The sequence below is a fragment of the Spermophilus citellus genome (genome assembly GCF_964194105.1).
Source record: "Spermophilus citellus genome assembly, chromosome: 18".
Taxonomy (NCBI): domain Eukaryota; kingdom Metazoa; phylum Chordata; class Mammalia; order Rodentia; family Sciuridae; genus Spermophilus; species Spermophilus citellus.
The window spans coordinates 18,342,570-18,360,000 of record NC_138200.1 but is presented as its reverse complement, the minus strand read 5'-3'; the positions used below and the strand labels follow the sequence as shown (position 1 = coordinate 18,360,000).

The following is a 17,431-nucleotide window of genomic DNA, read 5'->3' as shown; positions in this document are numbered from 1 at the left end:
TGGCTCTGGGGTGTGAGTACTGAAATTTTGCAGCACTTGCTTAAAAATGCAGAGTAATCTAAACTTAAGGGTTTATACCTTGAACCCATCCTGGTGAACGCAGCACCTGAGATGCACTGCTGCAGTTATATGGTCAATTGAATCCATACATGAGCCCCCCCCCCACCCTGTGCTGCATTGAGATGTTCTCACTGAAAAAGAATAAATTAAATTGTTCCCAAACCTGGAGGGGAGGTTGCACAGAAGACAGGGACATCCCAGAAGAAACTGAAGAAACAACAATGTATGGCATGGAGAGAAATTCAGCATAAAGAAAAGGCAAATAAAAGTTAAAAAAGGAAGTGAGCGATGGCTCCATGCCCGCTGGGTTCTGTTGGTACCAGAACCTCTCAGCGCACAGTCTCCCTGACTCACAGGGGGTCTCGCCCATTGTGTGTTGTCGCCAGTCTCGGTACCATGAACCCTTCGCCCCACTGCCTTTAGCCTTGTTGTGCTCCCAAGAGTCCATGTACTTGTTCCAGGAACCACCATTCTATCCTAATGTCCATGGTTCTAGACACATTTGTTTTTTCATGTGTCAGTCTTTACAGTTTAGCTGTGAGCACTTCAGTGCATGAACACATAACTGGAGAGAAAACAGGCTTTGGTGTGTCAAATAAGACCTTTCATTTTCAAGCTTTTTTCATTTTGTATGAAAAAACCTCCCCTCCAGGTTATTTAATTAAATGCTATGTTTTTGCAGTGCTGGAAATGGAACACAGAACCTGGTGTATCTTTTTTAGCTTTAATTTTTTTAACTGAAAATGTATAATAATGATTATATATGTTTTTAAGTGTCATGACGGTTCACCATAACTATACATTGAGTATTAGTTATATCAATTTAAACATATCTCCTTAAACATTTATTCTACCACGCGGCCTGCGCAGTGGTTTCATTAATGAGGTTCTAGGCATTAAGTTAGTTAGAAGAGATCGAAATAAAACACACAGACCAGTTACCTTATTTATATTGCTAGGTCCGAGACGGCTCCCCTCTCTGGTTCCCACCTCTAGCCGCCCAGCAGGGCAGCGAGGATTACTCAGGGCTAGCAGGAGAGAGAGAGAGCGAACACGCCTGGGAGTAGCCTTTTATTTGGGGGACAAGAGATTCAGGGGAGAATTCCATCCAATGAAGGTTGAGGGGGGGCTGCACTCCAAGGTCAGGGCCAGTGATTGGGTCTCCGGGGTCAGTGGTCACGCACACCCCCACATGGATGGGCTCTCTCATCAGGAAAGGGTCGGGAAAGCTCCGACACAGCCAGAGCGCCTCAGGCCCTTAACGGGAGTCACCCAATCACGTGTCAGAATGGCTCTCCACAATTTATCACTTCATGGTGGAAATATTCAAGGTCCTTTCTTCTACCTTTTTGAAATGAATACTATATTAATTATCTAAAGTCTCTACTGTGCACACCAGAATTTGCTCTTGATTATTACTTCTTAGCCACTTATCAACCTCTCTCCTCTTTACCCTTGACTCTCCTTAGCCTCTGGTATCACCATTCCTTTTTTTTTTTTTTTTTGCTTATCATATATTCTACTTTTTTTTTCACCTTTTATTTTATTTATTTATTTTTATGTGGTGCTGAGGATCGAACCCAAGGCCTTGCACTTTCTAGGCGAGCGCTCTACCACTGAGCCACAACCCCAGGCCTGGTAACCACCATTCTATTCTAAACTTCCATGGTATCAAATTATTGGGCTCTCATAGCTGAGTGAGTCACGTGGCAACTTATCTTTCTGTGCTTAGCTTATTTTACTTAATGTAATGAACTCCAGTCCCATCCCTGTTGAATATAACAGAATTTTATTCTTTTTATGACTCATTCATAATCCATGCATATATCTACCATATTTTCTTTATCCATCCATCAGTTGATTGACAGATCGTTTCATTTCTTTGCTATTGTGAATAGTGCTACAATCAACATGGGAATGCAGAAGTCTCTTCAACAATTGATTTCATTTCATTTGGATATATGCTCAATGGAATTGCTGGATCTTACAATAATTCTATTCAAAATTTTTTTCTGTGTTGGGGATCAACCCCAGAACCCAGGCAAGCATTCTACTCAGCTATATTCCCAGCCCCTATTTATACATTTTTGAGGACCCTCTATACCATTTTCCATAGTGGTTGTACTAACTTTAATTTACATTCTCACCAACAGTGTGTAAGGATTTCCTTTTCTCCGCATCTTTGCTAAGACTTATTATCTTTTGACCTTCTGATAATGTCCAACTGAACGATGTGATATCTCATTAAGGTTCTGATTTGCATTTCTTTGAAGCTTAGGGATGTTGAACATTGTTTTTTTCATATATGTGTTGACTATTTGTGTTATCTTTCCTTGATAAATGTTTCTTTACTTCTATTGCCCCTTTGGAATCAGGTTATTTGTATGTTGCTATTGTCAACATATATTCTGCATATTAACCCCATAATAGAGGTATAGTTTGCAAATATTTTCTCTCATTCTATATATTCTCTCTTCTAAAACACAGGCATTTTTGATAGGGCCACTTACTCCCACCAAGGTCTTCATATCCTTTAACAACATTTTCTGCTTGCAGGTTCTTGGTTTCAAGTGGAGGGTGAGGAGGCACCTTCTCAAGGAAGGTCACAGGCTTGGGCTCCCAAGGCCAGTTCAACCATCCTGAGAGCCTATCCTTGTGGAATGTGTGGTCCAGTCATGAAAGATGTCTTGTCGCTGACTGAACAGCAGGGAATGCATTCCAGGCACAAAATGCATACATGTGGGGCATGTAGGAGAAAATTCTGGTTTAGTATAAGTATGCCCTAGCCCCGAGCGGCACAGTGGGAAGAAACACCAAAGAGGTGGTAAGGTCAGGGCTTTGGATATTAAAAATGGTAGAGTACACAAGCCAGAGATTCCTGTGAGGGTGGTGGGAAGAACTTCCTACACAGCTCATGCCTTCTGCATCATCAGATCACTCACACTAAGGAGTATTTACCCATAAACCCAAAGGCTTTTCACACTGCTGAAGAACATTATCGGTGTAGTGGATTTGGGAAATCCTTCAGTTACACACACAGCTTTCTTCAACACCAGAAAATTCACACTGGACACAAGTCTCATGAGCGTAGTAAATGTGGTAAATCATATACTATTGCATTCTATTTGCAAGCTATTATTTAATTGTATACTACTGGTGTCTTAATTTCTGTCTCAGTTCAAATTAGCATAGACTGAGTGGCTTAAAAAACAAACATTTATTTGTGATAGGTCCAGAGGCTAGACACTGGCTGATCCAGTGTCTGGTGAAGGCTCTCTTTATGGCAGATGACTGTTTTCTGGTTGTAACCGCAGGGAGGCAGAGAGCAGAGAGAGGAAGGAGAAGAAGGAGGTTTTATCTCTTCTCATGAGGGCACTAGTTTCATTACGAGGGTTTCACCCTCATCTTCTTATTACCTCCCAAAGGCCTCAAGGCCCCATTTCCAAATGCTACCACATTGGACATTGTGGTTTTAACCTATGAATTTGGAGGGACATATTTAGTTCATAGCAATGAAATTTAAAAATCAGTGTTATCACATTATTGGGCTGAAGAAGGAAACTCCTATGATTGTGTTATGGGCCAGGCTACATGGGCTATGACCAAACAGACTCCATTTTACCCTGAGCTCCATATCATGTAAGAAATGCTTCTCCCGTGGGAAAGCCCCACTCTGTACCCATTCACAGTCATCTGGCATAACATACTTGGCAACACAAAATAGCAATTCTTATATAATGTAAAATTGTTCTCTTTGGTTTCCATGTTTCTTGGGCAATGGACCTTGTCAGAGGTTGATTGTCTAGACGTTAGTAACCATTTAACTTGTACTGAACTAGGGTCATTTTGACCCACTTCCCTTCTGCTTGCTTGTTGCTATGCCAACCTGGAAAGTCCTCGGGAAATACCAATGTACCCATTGCATTGTCTTGCTAACTGCCCAATTCACCTTCTGTACCTGCTTGCTTGTAGCTACATCAATCCAGATGTGGTTTTTGCCTGCCTTGCAGGTAGCAGTCGCCAGCTGGCTGGCTACATAAAAACTCTTCAATTTGGACAAAACTGGGACTTGGTCAATATATACAGAAAACATTGACAAAATCTAACACTCATGATAAAATCTGTTGGCATACTAGTAATAGAGTAGAATCTCCTCAACTTGATACAAGCCACATAAAAAACCATTTAACTAACATTACAGTTAATGGAGAGAAAATAAATGTTTCCTTTCTTAGGTCACCAGCCTACTCCATTCTTGCTTGATGTTAGAGAACTGACATTATCTAATATCAGTACTTACAGTTCTCAGGGCGATGTGTATTGGTGAAAGAATAGATAAGTCAATGGAACAGAATAGAGATCCCAGATATAGATGCACTCGTATTTAATCCTGAATTTTTCTATATAACTTGCATTTTAATATTAAAAAGGTCATCATTTTATTTTTTTATTTTTTAAAGAGAGAGTGAGAGAGGGGAGAGAGAGAGAGAGAGAGAGAGAGAGAGAGAGAGAGAGAGAGAGAGAGAATTTTTAATATTTATTTTTTAGTTCTTGGCAAACACAACATCTTTGTTGGTATGTGGTGCTGAGGATCGAACCCGGGCCGCACGCATGCCAGGCGAGCGCGCTACCGCTTGAGCCACATCCCCAGCCCCAGGTCATCATTTTAAAAGAACATTGACCAAAAAACATGGAATTCTCAGAAATACACACTAGATCAATAAACATATGACAAGATTCTCAATCTAAAAACAAACAAATGCAAATTTAAACAACAATGAGTTACAATTTCACACCTAATAGAATGCTAAATTTTCAGTTTCACAAAATTGAGCAGTGACACTAATGGTTGGCAATCAAAATACACATGAACTCTGGTAGGAGGGTCAATCCGTACAACTTTGAAAAGCAATCTGTCATTGTATAATAAAGTCATAGATGGGAACATACTTTGCCCTGGCAAATGTTATTCCTTACTATATACTCTAAGCCTTGGGAGGAAGCCAGCTGAAGCCATAGTGGTTTTTTTTTTTTTTTTTTTTTTTTTTTAACTCTGGCCCTTACAGTAATTAAATACCACATTCACAAGATAGACCAACAAAACGTTATCTAATTAACACCAGACACATAAGGACAAGAAAATTCATAGCCACACTATAAAAGTCAAAATTTAAAATTTAAAAAGAAGGCAAATAACCAAATATACACCAATACTAGATTGTTCTGGCCTATACAGAGCTGAAAAAAATTCATAATTTTGTAAGTTATGAATGGCAGATAGAGAATAAATTACAATCTGTGTAATTTATTCTGCTCTATCAGCCATTCATAATTCTCTTTCCAAGGGATTTTTAAAAATTTCCTAAAGGGTGTCCATCACCCCTTTAGGCAGGCTGGACAGACAAAGCCAAAGCAGCACGTCAGGGGACAGAGACGGGTCAGGCTGAGGGTTGTGAGAGGAGCGATTCTTCCCAGAGTCAGGGTTACTGTCATCAAAACGCTCGCTGCAGTTCATTATTTCCAGGTTTTTTGTGGGCCTGTAATGCACACTTGAATGGCCGTCATTAGTGCCATCCAGATGCCTTGTCCTCATGAATTTCCGGAAATGTCTTGGGTTGGTGGACGACGACTGTTGAGACGGTGCGGCCACTGGGCATCGTGGGAGCTATAACAGTTCAGAACAAGCGGACAGCGTGACAACAAAAGTCGGCTAACAAAGGCCAGTTCTAGGGCGCCACCAAGGAGGAAAGCACTTTTGGAGCTCACCGATGACCCGGAAGACGGTCGTCGCTGCCGCGTGGCTTTCTGGGAAGTGTAGTTTCGTGGTCTGAACGTTCACGCAAGGAGAGCGTCGCTTTTGTCCTGGGAAGGATAGTGAACCCGAAGACGCTGTGTGCTCCCGTCTCGCTGCGCGCAAGTCTCCGTTGGCCCGCTTTGGGGCGACGTCTCCGGGCGGTACCATTTCCTAGAAAGCTGAGGCCGTTTTCCTAGCGGCGCGCCGCGGCCGCAGAGGCTCCCGGGAAGTGTGGTTTCCGGAGGTCCACGTCCCCCGTGCCCGGAGCGTCCGTTCCGGACGCGGAGGGGTCCGGACGGGTCGCAGGACTGCGGCGTCCGCTCTGGGCTAGTCCCGCGGTGCTGCTCGGCCTGGCTCCGCTCTTCTGGAATCGGTCGGGAGTCTGTGCGGACTATTCCCGGGAGGCGGCTGCCGTTGCCAGCTCTCCGGCGTCCGGAGCGTCAGGTACGCAGAGATGCCCGCTCCCGACGCCTGGCGGCTTGGCGCCCGCGAGGTGCTGCTGAGGACTCGGGCAGGTGTGGGTTCCCGGAGGGCGGCCGGCGGAACACCGCGCCTCACCCGATCCCCGGAACTGGCCGACTGCAGGGTTCTCCCGGCGCCGGGTCCGTTACCCGGCCTCCGTGTCCTGCTCTGTAGAGAGGGAGTGAGGAGGGACGGCGCTGGCCTCCCGAGAGCCGGGGAAACGCACCGGGCGAGTGCCTGCAGTAGGGGCTCAAGACAGTCGCCATCCACAGTTTGAATGTTATTCAGTCAGGACCCTGACGCTGCTGGTTTTGTAATCCTGATCATACGTTTTAAGTATCTCTTGGGTTTCTGTTGTCATTGTTTATAAAGTAAGTCCAGAATAACGTGAACGCCTGTCATGCATAGTAGGGAAGATAGAACGTGGTGATGCTCCACATTATTTTATTGCTTTATGCATCTGCCTCTTTAGTACACAGTAGTTGATTTTCGTCACCAGTGGCACCTGGTGAAGGTTTACTTCTGTCAGAGATGAGAGCCCAAGAGAATGATTACCAGTGTGCTTTTCCATTATGGTGTATCAGAAAGCTCCAAAAAATGCCTGACTCCCCCCCCCCCCCCGCCCCCCTTGCTCTGTTTCTCAGGAACACTACCCATCCGTAAGCCACGTAAGCCACGAGGCTAGAAAAGGAACGGTGTGGACTATTGGAAATTGTAATGACTCAGGTAAGTCTGCATGTCCCCAAATCTTTCTGAAATGCTTTCTTAACTAGCACTTTCTAGTGTTCACTTTGGGGCTGCTTCCAGTTCCCACTTAAGAACATTTAGGGATTAGATTTATGGTTCCTTCTGTTATAGGAAAAGATGGAGCCCACAAGAGAGCTGCAAGGTACTGTTCTCTCTCAGTTCAACCATAATTTTATCCTAGAAGACTCTCTGGAGTCGTTCTCCAAAAATTTAAAATTATAATTCAAAACACAAGTTTGGAGTTTTAAGTTGTTTGCTTTATGGTTATCATGTGGTCTGAATGGTGTATGAGTCCTGAAGTTGCTCAATTGAAGAGATGTCTGGAGTTGTCCTTGATTATTTTCATGTATTACATTCAAATGCTCTAGTTGGAACTAAAGTATAAACAATATATATAAAATCTGACTTGGTTACCCCACCACTCCCTCTACCACTGCGCCCCTGATCCAAGCTCTCTGGATTATTGTAGTAGCTACTAGCTAGATTCCTTGCTTCTGCCCTTTACTCTCTTCAGTCTTTTCTCAACAGAACTGTCACAGTGGATTCTGTTGTTTTCTAAAATTCTGTCATCCCTTGATTTAAAAGTTTTTAGTGGCCCCAACTCAAAATGGAAGTTAGTTTTGCAATGATGTATGAAGTTTGAACAATTAGGATATTATCTCTCTGATCCCACCTCATTTTCTGCCTTTCTTGTCCCTGTGAGTGCAAGTGCTTGCTGCCAGGCCTTAGAAGTTGCTGTATCATCTTCTTGGAATGTTTTTTCACCAGATATGTACAAGCTTGCAGTGACCTTCTTTGTATCTTTGCTTAATGATTACTTCCTCAGGAAAATTTCTCTGAATAACTTTTTAAAATTGTAGCCACCTTCCCTGACCTGTCACTTCTGCCTTCATCACTGCTTTGTGTTACATGTGTTCAGTGTTGAGATCTGCTCATTGTTTGTCTCCTCTTACTGGAAGGAATACTGTTTTTCTTTTTTGTGTATTCAGAGTAGTACCTGGCACCAAGCAGATGCTTAGTAAATATTTACTGAGTGAATAAAATAAGTGACAAAAAAAATAGGCAGAATTATGGAGTGGAAGGTGAAGCTTTGAGAAAATTAGACTATTAGAAAAACTTTTTTTGAGGTACTGGGGATCAAACCCAGGGCCTCATGCATGTTAGGCAAGCACTTTACCACTTGAGCTACATCCCTAGCCCTCTTCTTCTTATTATTTTTTAAACAAGGAAAGGAATACCAAAATCATTTGTTGATTTATCTTCTAAGCAATTATAACGCACTTGGTAGGAAAAATTGTACATCAGTTTGGGTATACACTGATTGGACTTCCTAATGTGGTACTGTACTGTCTAAACTTTCTACATTGGTGGAAATGTTCTATATGTGTGCTGTCTAGTACAACAGACACCATCCTCCTATGATTACTCAGTGTAATTTTAATCTAATTTTTAATTTATATAGCCAAACTGGTTAATGGCTACTGTATTGAGCACTGCAGGACTGGAAGAAAAATAAGAAAGCATAAGATATTATGGGACAAGTGCTGGGACAAATCTCCTGAATTCTTTCTGGGACAAAGATAGTGAACACCCAGGATACCCAGGCAATTGAAGAGGAAGAAAGGGTTGAACCACCCCTGGGGAAGTAAGGGTACATTGGCTGTGGTGACATAGTAACAGGGAGGAAGCTATAGAAGTGAAGTTATATTGAAAACCCCTGAGTATAGATAGAGAGGCCTTTGCAGGTCTTTCAAAGGAGCTACACACATTTTCTAAAGTGCTGCACTAAATAAAGAAGAGGGAATATCTGTTGTTGAGATTATGTGGATTTTTTTCTTTAATATTAATATATGTTAAAAAAACATGAAATGACTTTGTGGAATGAAAGGTAATGTTTTATGTGTCTATTTTGTGTTGAATTTTTTATTAGGCTTATCAGATTAAATTTGTAAAAGCTAATAATTTAAAAACTATTATGGAAAATAGGAAAAGTTAGAAAATATTCAGTTCATATATGACTTAACCCTGTAGTAACTGGCCAAGTGCAAACACAGGTTTAAATAAATGATAATAAAAAATAAAAAAGGAAGGAGACTTCTATATCCTTTTCTAGAGTATTTTCTTGTGAAAAATCTATAATTGTAAAACCATTCCCCATCCCTTTGAGTCGTGTGTAAATTTTTTTAAAAGTTAAATCAGCCTCTTGCCCATTTTGCTAGTCCTAAAAGTATTGAAGTCATCATTTTGAAATGTAGACATTATGGAAATTAGTGTCCATCTCTGCTGTATGTGAGTATTTAGCCTAGGTTCTGGCTCCAAGTTGTAAAGACTTGCTTATCATTAAGATATCAGAAAAAAAAATTATTTTTCTTTGGGATAAATGCAATTAACTAACCCATGGACACTCCAATTAACAGGTGAATTTAGGATGAACTATAAGGTGGCATGTTTTTCTGTTAAGTCCTCTTAGTTGAGGACAGTTACCATTTATTTGAAAACATGTATATAATGGATTATATCTTCCTGGCTTTGTAAAAGAGTGAGATTTCTTTCTGTCCTGGCAATCTTTAGTGGGATTCCTGTGTAGTGCATCTGTTTGGTTTATTGCTTATTCAAGAATGCAACTTTTCTTTCTTTTCTACATTTGTGGAGAGGATCTTCTGCATTGGTAGGAGATTCGATTTTTAATTATTTTCTCAGCACTTGTCAAGGGTAAATCCCCCCTTTAAAACTAAAGATGTGTTACTGGTGAACGTACATATAAAACACTGTACAAGAGTAGTAAAATATTGAATCAACCTCTCTTTAATGAAAATTTACCACTGCCAAGTCATGTCTGTTTCATAAATGAAAGATAGTAACAATGCCATTTTAAATGAATATATTTTAATTTGACCAACCAATAATATATTATTGAACATTTAAACTTTTTCTAAAGTTTTGTCATTTTAAATAACATTATGAATGAATTCTGTTGAGAAGAAATTTCTAAACACATCTATGAGCGTTCCTTTAGAATATAGTCTCTGATATGTATCCTTTCTTTTATTTTTTTACCCTTACTTTGAGATCCTGTTCAAGTACTATCTATTGGCATGAAGCCATCTGTCAGTCTTCTCACCCATGGGTGTCAAATTATTTTAACTGTCGGGTGACTGGCAATACAAGGCTTAAGGATACACCATAAATATACTTTCTTTTTTGTTCATAAATTATTTATGTATATGTCAGTCCATTTGTACTTCTATGCATAATATCACAGACTAAGTAATTTATAAACAATAGATATTTATTTTCCACAGTTCTGGCAGCTAAGAAGTCTAAGATTAAGGGGCTAACATCTGGTAAGCCTTCTTGCTGCATTATCCCATGGCAGAAGGGCACAGAAACAGGATATAGAACTCATCCTTTTAAAATGAACTCTCTCCTTCCATATCAGTTATCCTTTCATGAAGGCAGAGCCCTTGTGACCTAATTACCTCTTCAAGGTCCCAATTCTTAGTATTGTTATGATGGCAGTTTAGTTTGTAGCACATGCCTTTTGAGGGTCATGTGCAAACCATAGCAGTTTATGTTTATCAGTCTTTAATAGAAAAATGTCTTTTTCTCTGAATCCATTAGATCATTCTTTTTTCCCTTGAACCTTAGTGAATCATCTTGAGTATCTCATGTGAGAGAAATTGGTTTGGCCTTATTTTTCATTACTTACGTAACATTTAACGTATACAAGATTTAACTAAGTACTTTAATGTATACTGTCAAATGTTGAATGCTGATTATTCAAATTTTGTATACTTTTATTCTCTTTGATGAAGTTAACTCTTCTGAAGCAAAGTTCTTGTATGTGCCTCTCATTCGTACTATATGACAATGCTGAGCACATAATTATTCAGTTATCGTGTAACTGAGTTTGGATTTCTGATCATTATCACAAGTCCTGAATCTTGTTTGCTTTCTTCCACAACCAAGAAATTTTACCCCTTGTACAGTGTTAGAAGAGGCCTGGGCTGTGGTTGAATCTAAATATCTTGCTGTTTTAGGTGACGTTTAGTGATGTGGCTATAGACTTCTCTCATGAAGAGTGGGCATGGTTAGATTCTGCGCAGAAGGATTTATACAAGGATGTGATGGTGCAGAACTATGAAAATCTGGTCTCTCTAGGTAAGATATCTCCCCCTCCACTGCAGTGAGGGAGATCTTTCTTTTGCTACTCCAATTGCCGAAGCTCCTCCTACGTAAATGGCTGAATTTCTGTGCCATGTTCCGAAGGGAATGTGTAGCTCCTTTGTGCCTACCTGAAGCTTATCTTCTCATTTCAGTGGACATCCTTCCACCCTTCCTTTGGTTGCTCCTGTGATGGTCTCTCAACCTCGAGGAGCATAGCTTTAAAAAGTTCTATATTCTTTCTGTAAGCAGGTCTTTCCATAACTAAGCCATATGTGATCACTTTATTGGAGGATGGAAAAGAACCCTGGATGGTGGAGAAAACACTGTCAAAAGGTATGCTTCTGGGTGAGTCTAGTGAATCAAGCAAAGGAGGTCTTTGTTAAAGATGCTTATTGTGAGTGTGAGTGTGGAGGCATTTTAGGGACACTAAAATGAGATCTCAGAGGTAAACAAAATTGAGGTACCCTCAGCTTAGATTCAAAACAGTCACCCCACTCCCAGATTATTCTGTCTCTGTTACTCATATCATCTAATCATAAGTGAAGGATTTTGCCATTACAATAATTCAAATTCCTATTTTATTCATAACACAGTAAGACAAATTATTTTTTAATCCCATTTAAGGAAATGGACTTACTGATTGTTTTAAGTTAAGAAAAGTTGTCAATTAGATGAAAAATCACTTTGTCTTTAAAGCTGAGTTTCTTGGGATATACGTGAACATAAATGTTAGTGGAAATAAGAAATGTATTAGAATATATTTCTAAGAATAATATTTTCTAATGTTCAGTAAGTTCTCATATGATTTCACACAGATATTATATAAACTCAGAAAGTCTAAAACTTTATTACCAAAAAGGAGCACATAGATATATTTTGTTGTCATTGTAACTGTTTAATGTAGTAGTATAAATTCTGTATTTCACGCATGTTAATATGGCAGCTAGTTGAGATCAACTGAAAGTTGCACAAGAAAAATGTAAAGTAGAATGTGATCTTTCATATGAGTATAGGCACAAAATGATGGCTGAATACAGAATGCCTTCTACATTTTCTTCCTAGAATAGCTTCATTTTTTTCAAATAGTGGTTGTCTATATTTTCCTCCTTTTTGTTCCTGCTTCTGTGAGCTCTTTGTATTTTCTGTGCCTCACTTCAGCATTGTTCAGAATCTTTGAAATACATGAATAGTTAGAGCCATGTGTTTTCTAGAGGCTTTGTTTCTTATCTAATTCTCCTATTTCCATCCAAGAAGTTTCCTCTCAAAAGTATAGAAAAAAGCATTGCTTTGCTTTCTTGATGTATTTCAGATTGGGAATCAAGATGGGAAAACAAGGAATTTTCAACAAAGGATATTTATGATGAAGATTCACCCCAAACAGAAAAAATAGAAAAAAACATAAGGCGGCATTGTGAATTTTCAGATTTTAATAAGAACGGAAAATATAAAGGGAAGTTGGAGGGGAAGGATGGACATCAGGTAGAACATTGCAGACCAATGACCCTCACCTTTAGTGAGAGCCCCTCTGGGAAAAGTGTTGACAAATACAGTACGTCATTTAGAAGCATCTTCCATGTAAAGCCTACTCTTTCTGAACCACAGAGAATTTCTGCTGAAGGGACATCGCATAAATATGATATGTTAAAGAAGAGTTTACCAATAAGGTCAGTTATAAAAAACGAGAAAATCAGTGGCAGAAAGAAAGTTTTGAGTTCTAATGAAAGTGTGGCAACTTTTAGCAAAAGCAAATCTCTTACCCTTCATCAGACTTTTAATAGAGAGAAGATCTTTACATGTAGTGAATGTGGGAAAACCTTTGGTAAACAATCAATCCTTAATCGCCATTGGAGAATTCATACAGGAGAGAAACCTTATCATTGTCGTGAATGTGGGAAGACTTTTAGCCATGGCTCATCCCTTACTCGACATCAAATAAGCCATAGTGGAGAGAAGCCTTACAAATGTACTGAATGTGGAAAGGCCTTTAGTCATGTCTCTTCTCTTACTAATCATCAAAGCACTCACACTGGAGAGAAACCATATGAATGTACGAACTGTGGAAAGTCTTTTAGTCGTGTTTCACATCTCATTGAACATCTGAGGATTCATACTCAAGAAAAACTTTATGAGTGCCAAATATGTGGGAAGGCCTTCATTCATAGGTCATCTCTTATCCACCATCAGAAGATACATACTGGAGAGAAACCTTATGAATGTAGTAGATGTGGGAAAGCTTTTTGCTGTAGCTCACACCTTACTCGACATCAAAGAATTCACACTATCGAGAAACAATATGAATGTAACAAATGTCTGAAAGTCTTTAGTAGCCTCTCATTTCTTATTCAACATCAGAGTATTCATTCTGAAGAAAAACCCTTTGAATGTCAGAAATGTAGGAAATCTTTCAGCCAGCCTGAATCACTGAATATGCATTTGAGAAATCACATTAGATTGAAACCTTATGAATGCAGTATATGTGGGAAGGCCTTCAGTCACAGGTCATCCCTGCTTCAGCATCACAGAATTCATACTGGAGAAAGACCTTATGAGTGTATTAAATGTGGGAAGACCTTCAGCTGTAGTTCAAACCTTACTGTACATCAGAGAATTCATACTGGAGAAAAGCCATATAAATGTGATGAATGTGGAAAAGCTTTTAGTAAAGGTTCAAATCTTACTGCCCATCAGAGAACACATAATGGACAAAAACCCAGTAATGCAGTAAATATGGAAAGGTCTTTAGACCGTATAAATCAGTATGCGTATGAGAAATCATACAAGAGAGAAACTATATGAAGCATCATTTTTCATAATAAATTTCAGCCACAAATCCTAATTCAATATCAAAATTTTTGAGAACAGTCTTACAAGTGTAGTGTTTATGGGAAGACCTTTAGTGTTTATGATGAAACCTTTATTGTCTATCAGAGTTCATGCTATAGAAAACCATAAGAGGATAACAAATGTGGGAAGGCCTTTGTCAGTATTAATCCCTTAGTTGACATAAGTAAATACAGACAAGAAAAAAAAAAACTATACACATAGCAGATTTAGGAAAGATTAGGTAGTATGAATCTCTTACAAACTCATATGGGGGAAAAGCTATAGGAATATAGAAAATTCAGAAATTGTGGGCAGTCCTTTATTCAATGTATCCCTCATCTTACATCAAAGAATTCACATTGGAGAGAAATCTGATGTATAAAAGGTAGTATTTGCTAAGGGTTAGTTTGCTAGACATCAAGACATGAATCGTAGAACAACTTGAAAGATGTAGGAATTATGTATATATCTTTCTTTGCAATAATACTATTTGTAAACAGTTTTACAGAAGAGCAGACAAGCATATTATTAATAAATATGCATCTCATAGCAGTAACTTGCAATTTGAGACCTACATGGAAATTAGTTTTAGCTAATGGGTATGTGAAGATACTTAGTCATCCAGTGGATCCAATAAATGTTATAATGTTGAAAAATCAAAGCTGCAAAAGAAGAATGGGGTCTCTAATAAAACAATTTTATACATAAGGAAATTTCACTGTGGCTCTATTTCTTGCAGAATTTTTGTTGTTGTTACTTCTTAAAGCTAATTTTAGTCATACTTTAATGGGAAACTGGCAAACCTAAGGAAAAATAGCCTGGTCTGTGTGCAAAGAATATTATTTTGGTGAAGAAAATTTGTAGTTCACATCTTATGGGCTTTATTTAATTCACATATTTCAAGATAATTTGTTGAACATTACTCATATATTACAGGTCCATGGGTCAGGAATTTTAGTGAACTTTAGTGGTATGTCAGAATCACCAGGAGAGCTTGTTCAAACACTGATTGCCAAGCTCCACCTCCAGAATTTCTGTATCAGTTAGTTTAAGGTGAAGAATTGGCATTTTTCACAAGTTGTCAGGTGACACCAATGCTGCCTGCCAGGAAGCACCTTTTGATAACCACTGTAACAATTAATAAATTTATCCTTTTCTCAGGGATTGGAGCTGTCAAAAGAGAATAATAGCAAATTTGCAATAACTCCCAAATGCTGTGACAACAATTAAGAAGCAATCTATTACGAGAGATTAGAGTGTGCTTTGTTGTGGTGAGCTTTTAATCTAAATCCTGATTTTGTAACCATGTGTCCTGTAGATGTTGTGTGCTGTGATATTCTAGGTAAAGTAGGCAAGCAAGTTCTCTCTTACGTTGTATAGCTGGACTCTGTTCCAGTGTCTAATTTCAAATTCTGTAGCTTTGAAATACTGCTGCCTGCAGCATTGGTAACAGCAGAGTCATTTTTCCATCCCTTGGTCAAGTTATGGGTTTTTACCTTGAAATCAGTAGTTTAGAAGTAGTAGTCATTACTTTTGCCAGCCTGCCAATTTTGAAAGCTTTAACTTCCTGCATTATGTTTTCTTAAAATACTTAAAGAGTTTCTGTTTTCTGCACTAAACTTAATATAGTATGTGAGGAGGATGGCTTCACATATTCTAAGTTCTTGGTAAGAAATGGAATAGTCTTGGTGACCCTGTGGCTTCCTATTTTGTGATTAGAAAGATAGCACAGATTAATGTGATTAGGAGTGTATGATCACCTGCAAGCAATGGGCAGTTATGTAGCTTATGTTTCATATTGTGTTCTTTATGGCATTTTGGAGTTACAAATAAAATGTTGTTTTAAAAATGAATATTTTATTGATATAAAATATCATGGAATGAATGACAGGGTTTCTGATTTCAGGCAAGATGCTCTCTAATAGCTGTGTAACTTTAAATGAAAGCCAAAGCAGGGAGCATAGTTCAATAGCAATGCCCAATGCTCAGTAGAGATGGTGGGCTGTGAATGGGATAGTGATTTTTTTTTTCTTTGTTGTGGGGATCAAACCCAAACCTTCATGCATACCATGGCAAGTGCTCTACCACTAAGCCATCATGGGGTGGTAAGTTTTTAATATCCACCGGGATGTATCTTTGATTTATTTTTAGTGACAAGATTTATTTTGGAATGCTATGGAATGCTGAAGGATCTTTAAGAGAGTTATAATTAAGGAAGCATGGCATGGTGTGTGTATATATATTTATTTATTAATGGCAGTAGCTGTGTTTCATTTTCTTTCCCATGCCCTCCCAAGCAACTGGTACTGCAACAATGAAGTAGTTCTATGGTCATTTAATCACTAGATTTTACTCCCTTTGTTTTTTTTTTTTTCCAACTTAAATTAAATTAATTAATTAATTTTTATGTGGTGCTGATGATTGAACCCAGTGTCTCACACTTGCGAGGCAAATGCTTTACCACTGAGCTACAGCCCCAGCTCCCACTATCATAGTTTATACCACTTTGACATTTTGTTATGAGAGGAATCATGTAAGTATCAGTGTGAACTCATTATTTTACAATTCTTGAGTTAAAGTGCCTTTACAATGGCTCAAAACAAGGGGATAAGAAACCAAATTTTAAAATAAAGACAGGGTTTTAGAAAAGCAATGAAATGATGTTACCTTATGGTAAAAAATTGGGCTAAGATCTTAATAATATGCCTTAATTGACAGAATAATATTGTTTCCTCAGGTCTGTTAACCATTTCTTGAACATCTGCTGTGGGCTAGACAAATAAGACCATACCTTTCAAGAGCTAAAAGTTTTGTGTGTTGTGTGTGAGGAGCACAAACTCTGGAGCCTGCTATGTGGATTTGAGCCAGGTTGCATGTTTACTGGCTTTGTGTGACCTTGGACAAATTTTTCCAGTGTGTCCTGCCTTAGTTTTTCCATCTGTAAAATGATAATAAGACCTATCTCACTGAGTTATTATGAAGATTAAATAAGTTACTTGGTATAAAACACAACAGTGGCACCTCAAAAACAGTAAATATTAGCTATTGATTTAATCATTTTTTCGTGGCTGCTTTGTCATTCTAGTCTCAAATGTCACATCTAGTGTGTCTTCCTAATCACTTTTCACTCTTCTACTTACTGTTACACTTTTTGTGGGGAGAGGCCTTATAAAACACCTTCATTTCCTTCTAATATCTCCTTTGGTGTCTGAACCATTTTGAAGGGAAACATGTTTCTTGCCCCAAATAATCCAAGGACACAAAGAGACCAGGCAGAAGGTGAAACAAGTATGCAGTAGGGATGTGGGAACACTTCCAAATCCTACAGATTTGGATAAGGAGAAGAATAAAGAAGTTTTAGGTCACTGCAGGGAGAAG

The 17,431-nt window shown here is 38.8% G+C and overlaps 1 protein-coding gene across 3 annotated transcripts; it reads left to right on the top strand.

The window, feature by feature from the left end:
• The first annotated feature begins 4,588 nt into the window (after nt 1–4,588).
• On the top strand, nt 4,589–15,208 carry ZNF181 (zinc finger protein 181). Of its 3 annotated transcripts, none has more exons than XM_081273351.1 (5): nt 4,589–6,298; nt 6,961–7,042; nt 11,104–11,224; nt 11,480–11,563; nt 12,540–15,208. In XM_081273351.1, exons 2-5 carry the CDS (start codon nt 7,034–7,036, stop codon nt 14,024–14,026), a joined length of 1,701 nt encoding a protein of 566 aa, XP_081129477.1. In that variant the 5' UTR covers nt 4,589–6,298; nt 6,961–7,033; the 3' UTR covers nt 14,027–15,208. The 3 variants fall into 3 exon arrangements, with proteins under 3 accessions (XP_081129477.1, XP_081129476.1, XP_081129478.1); XM_081273350.1 differs by having other exon boundaries at nt 11,477–11,563; XM_081273352.1 differs by lacking the exon at nt 11,480–11,563.
• The last annotated feature ends 2,223 nt before the right edge of the window (nt 15,209–17,431 follow it).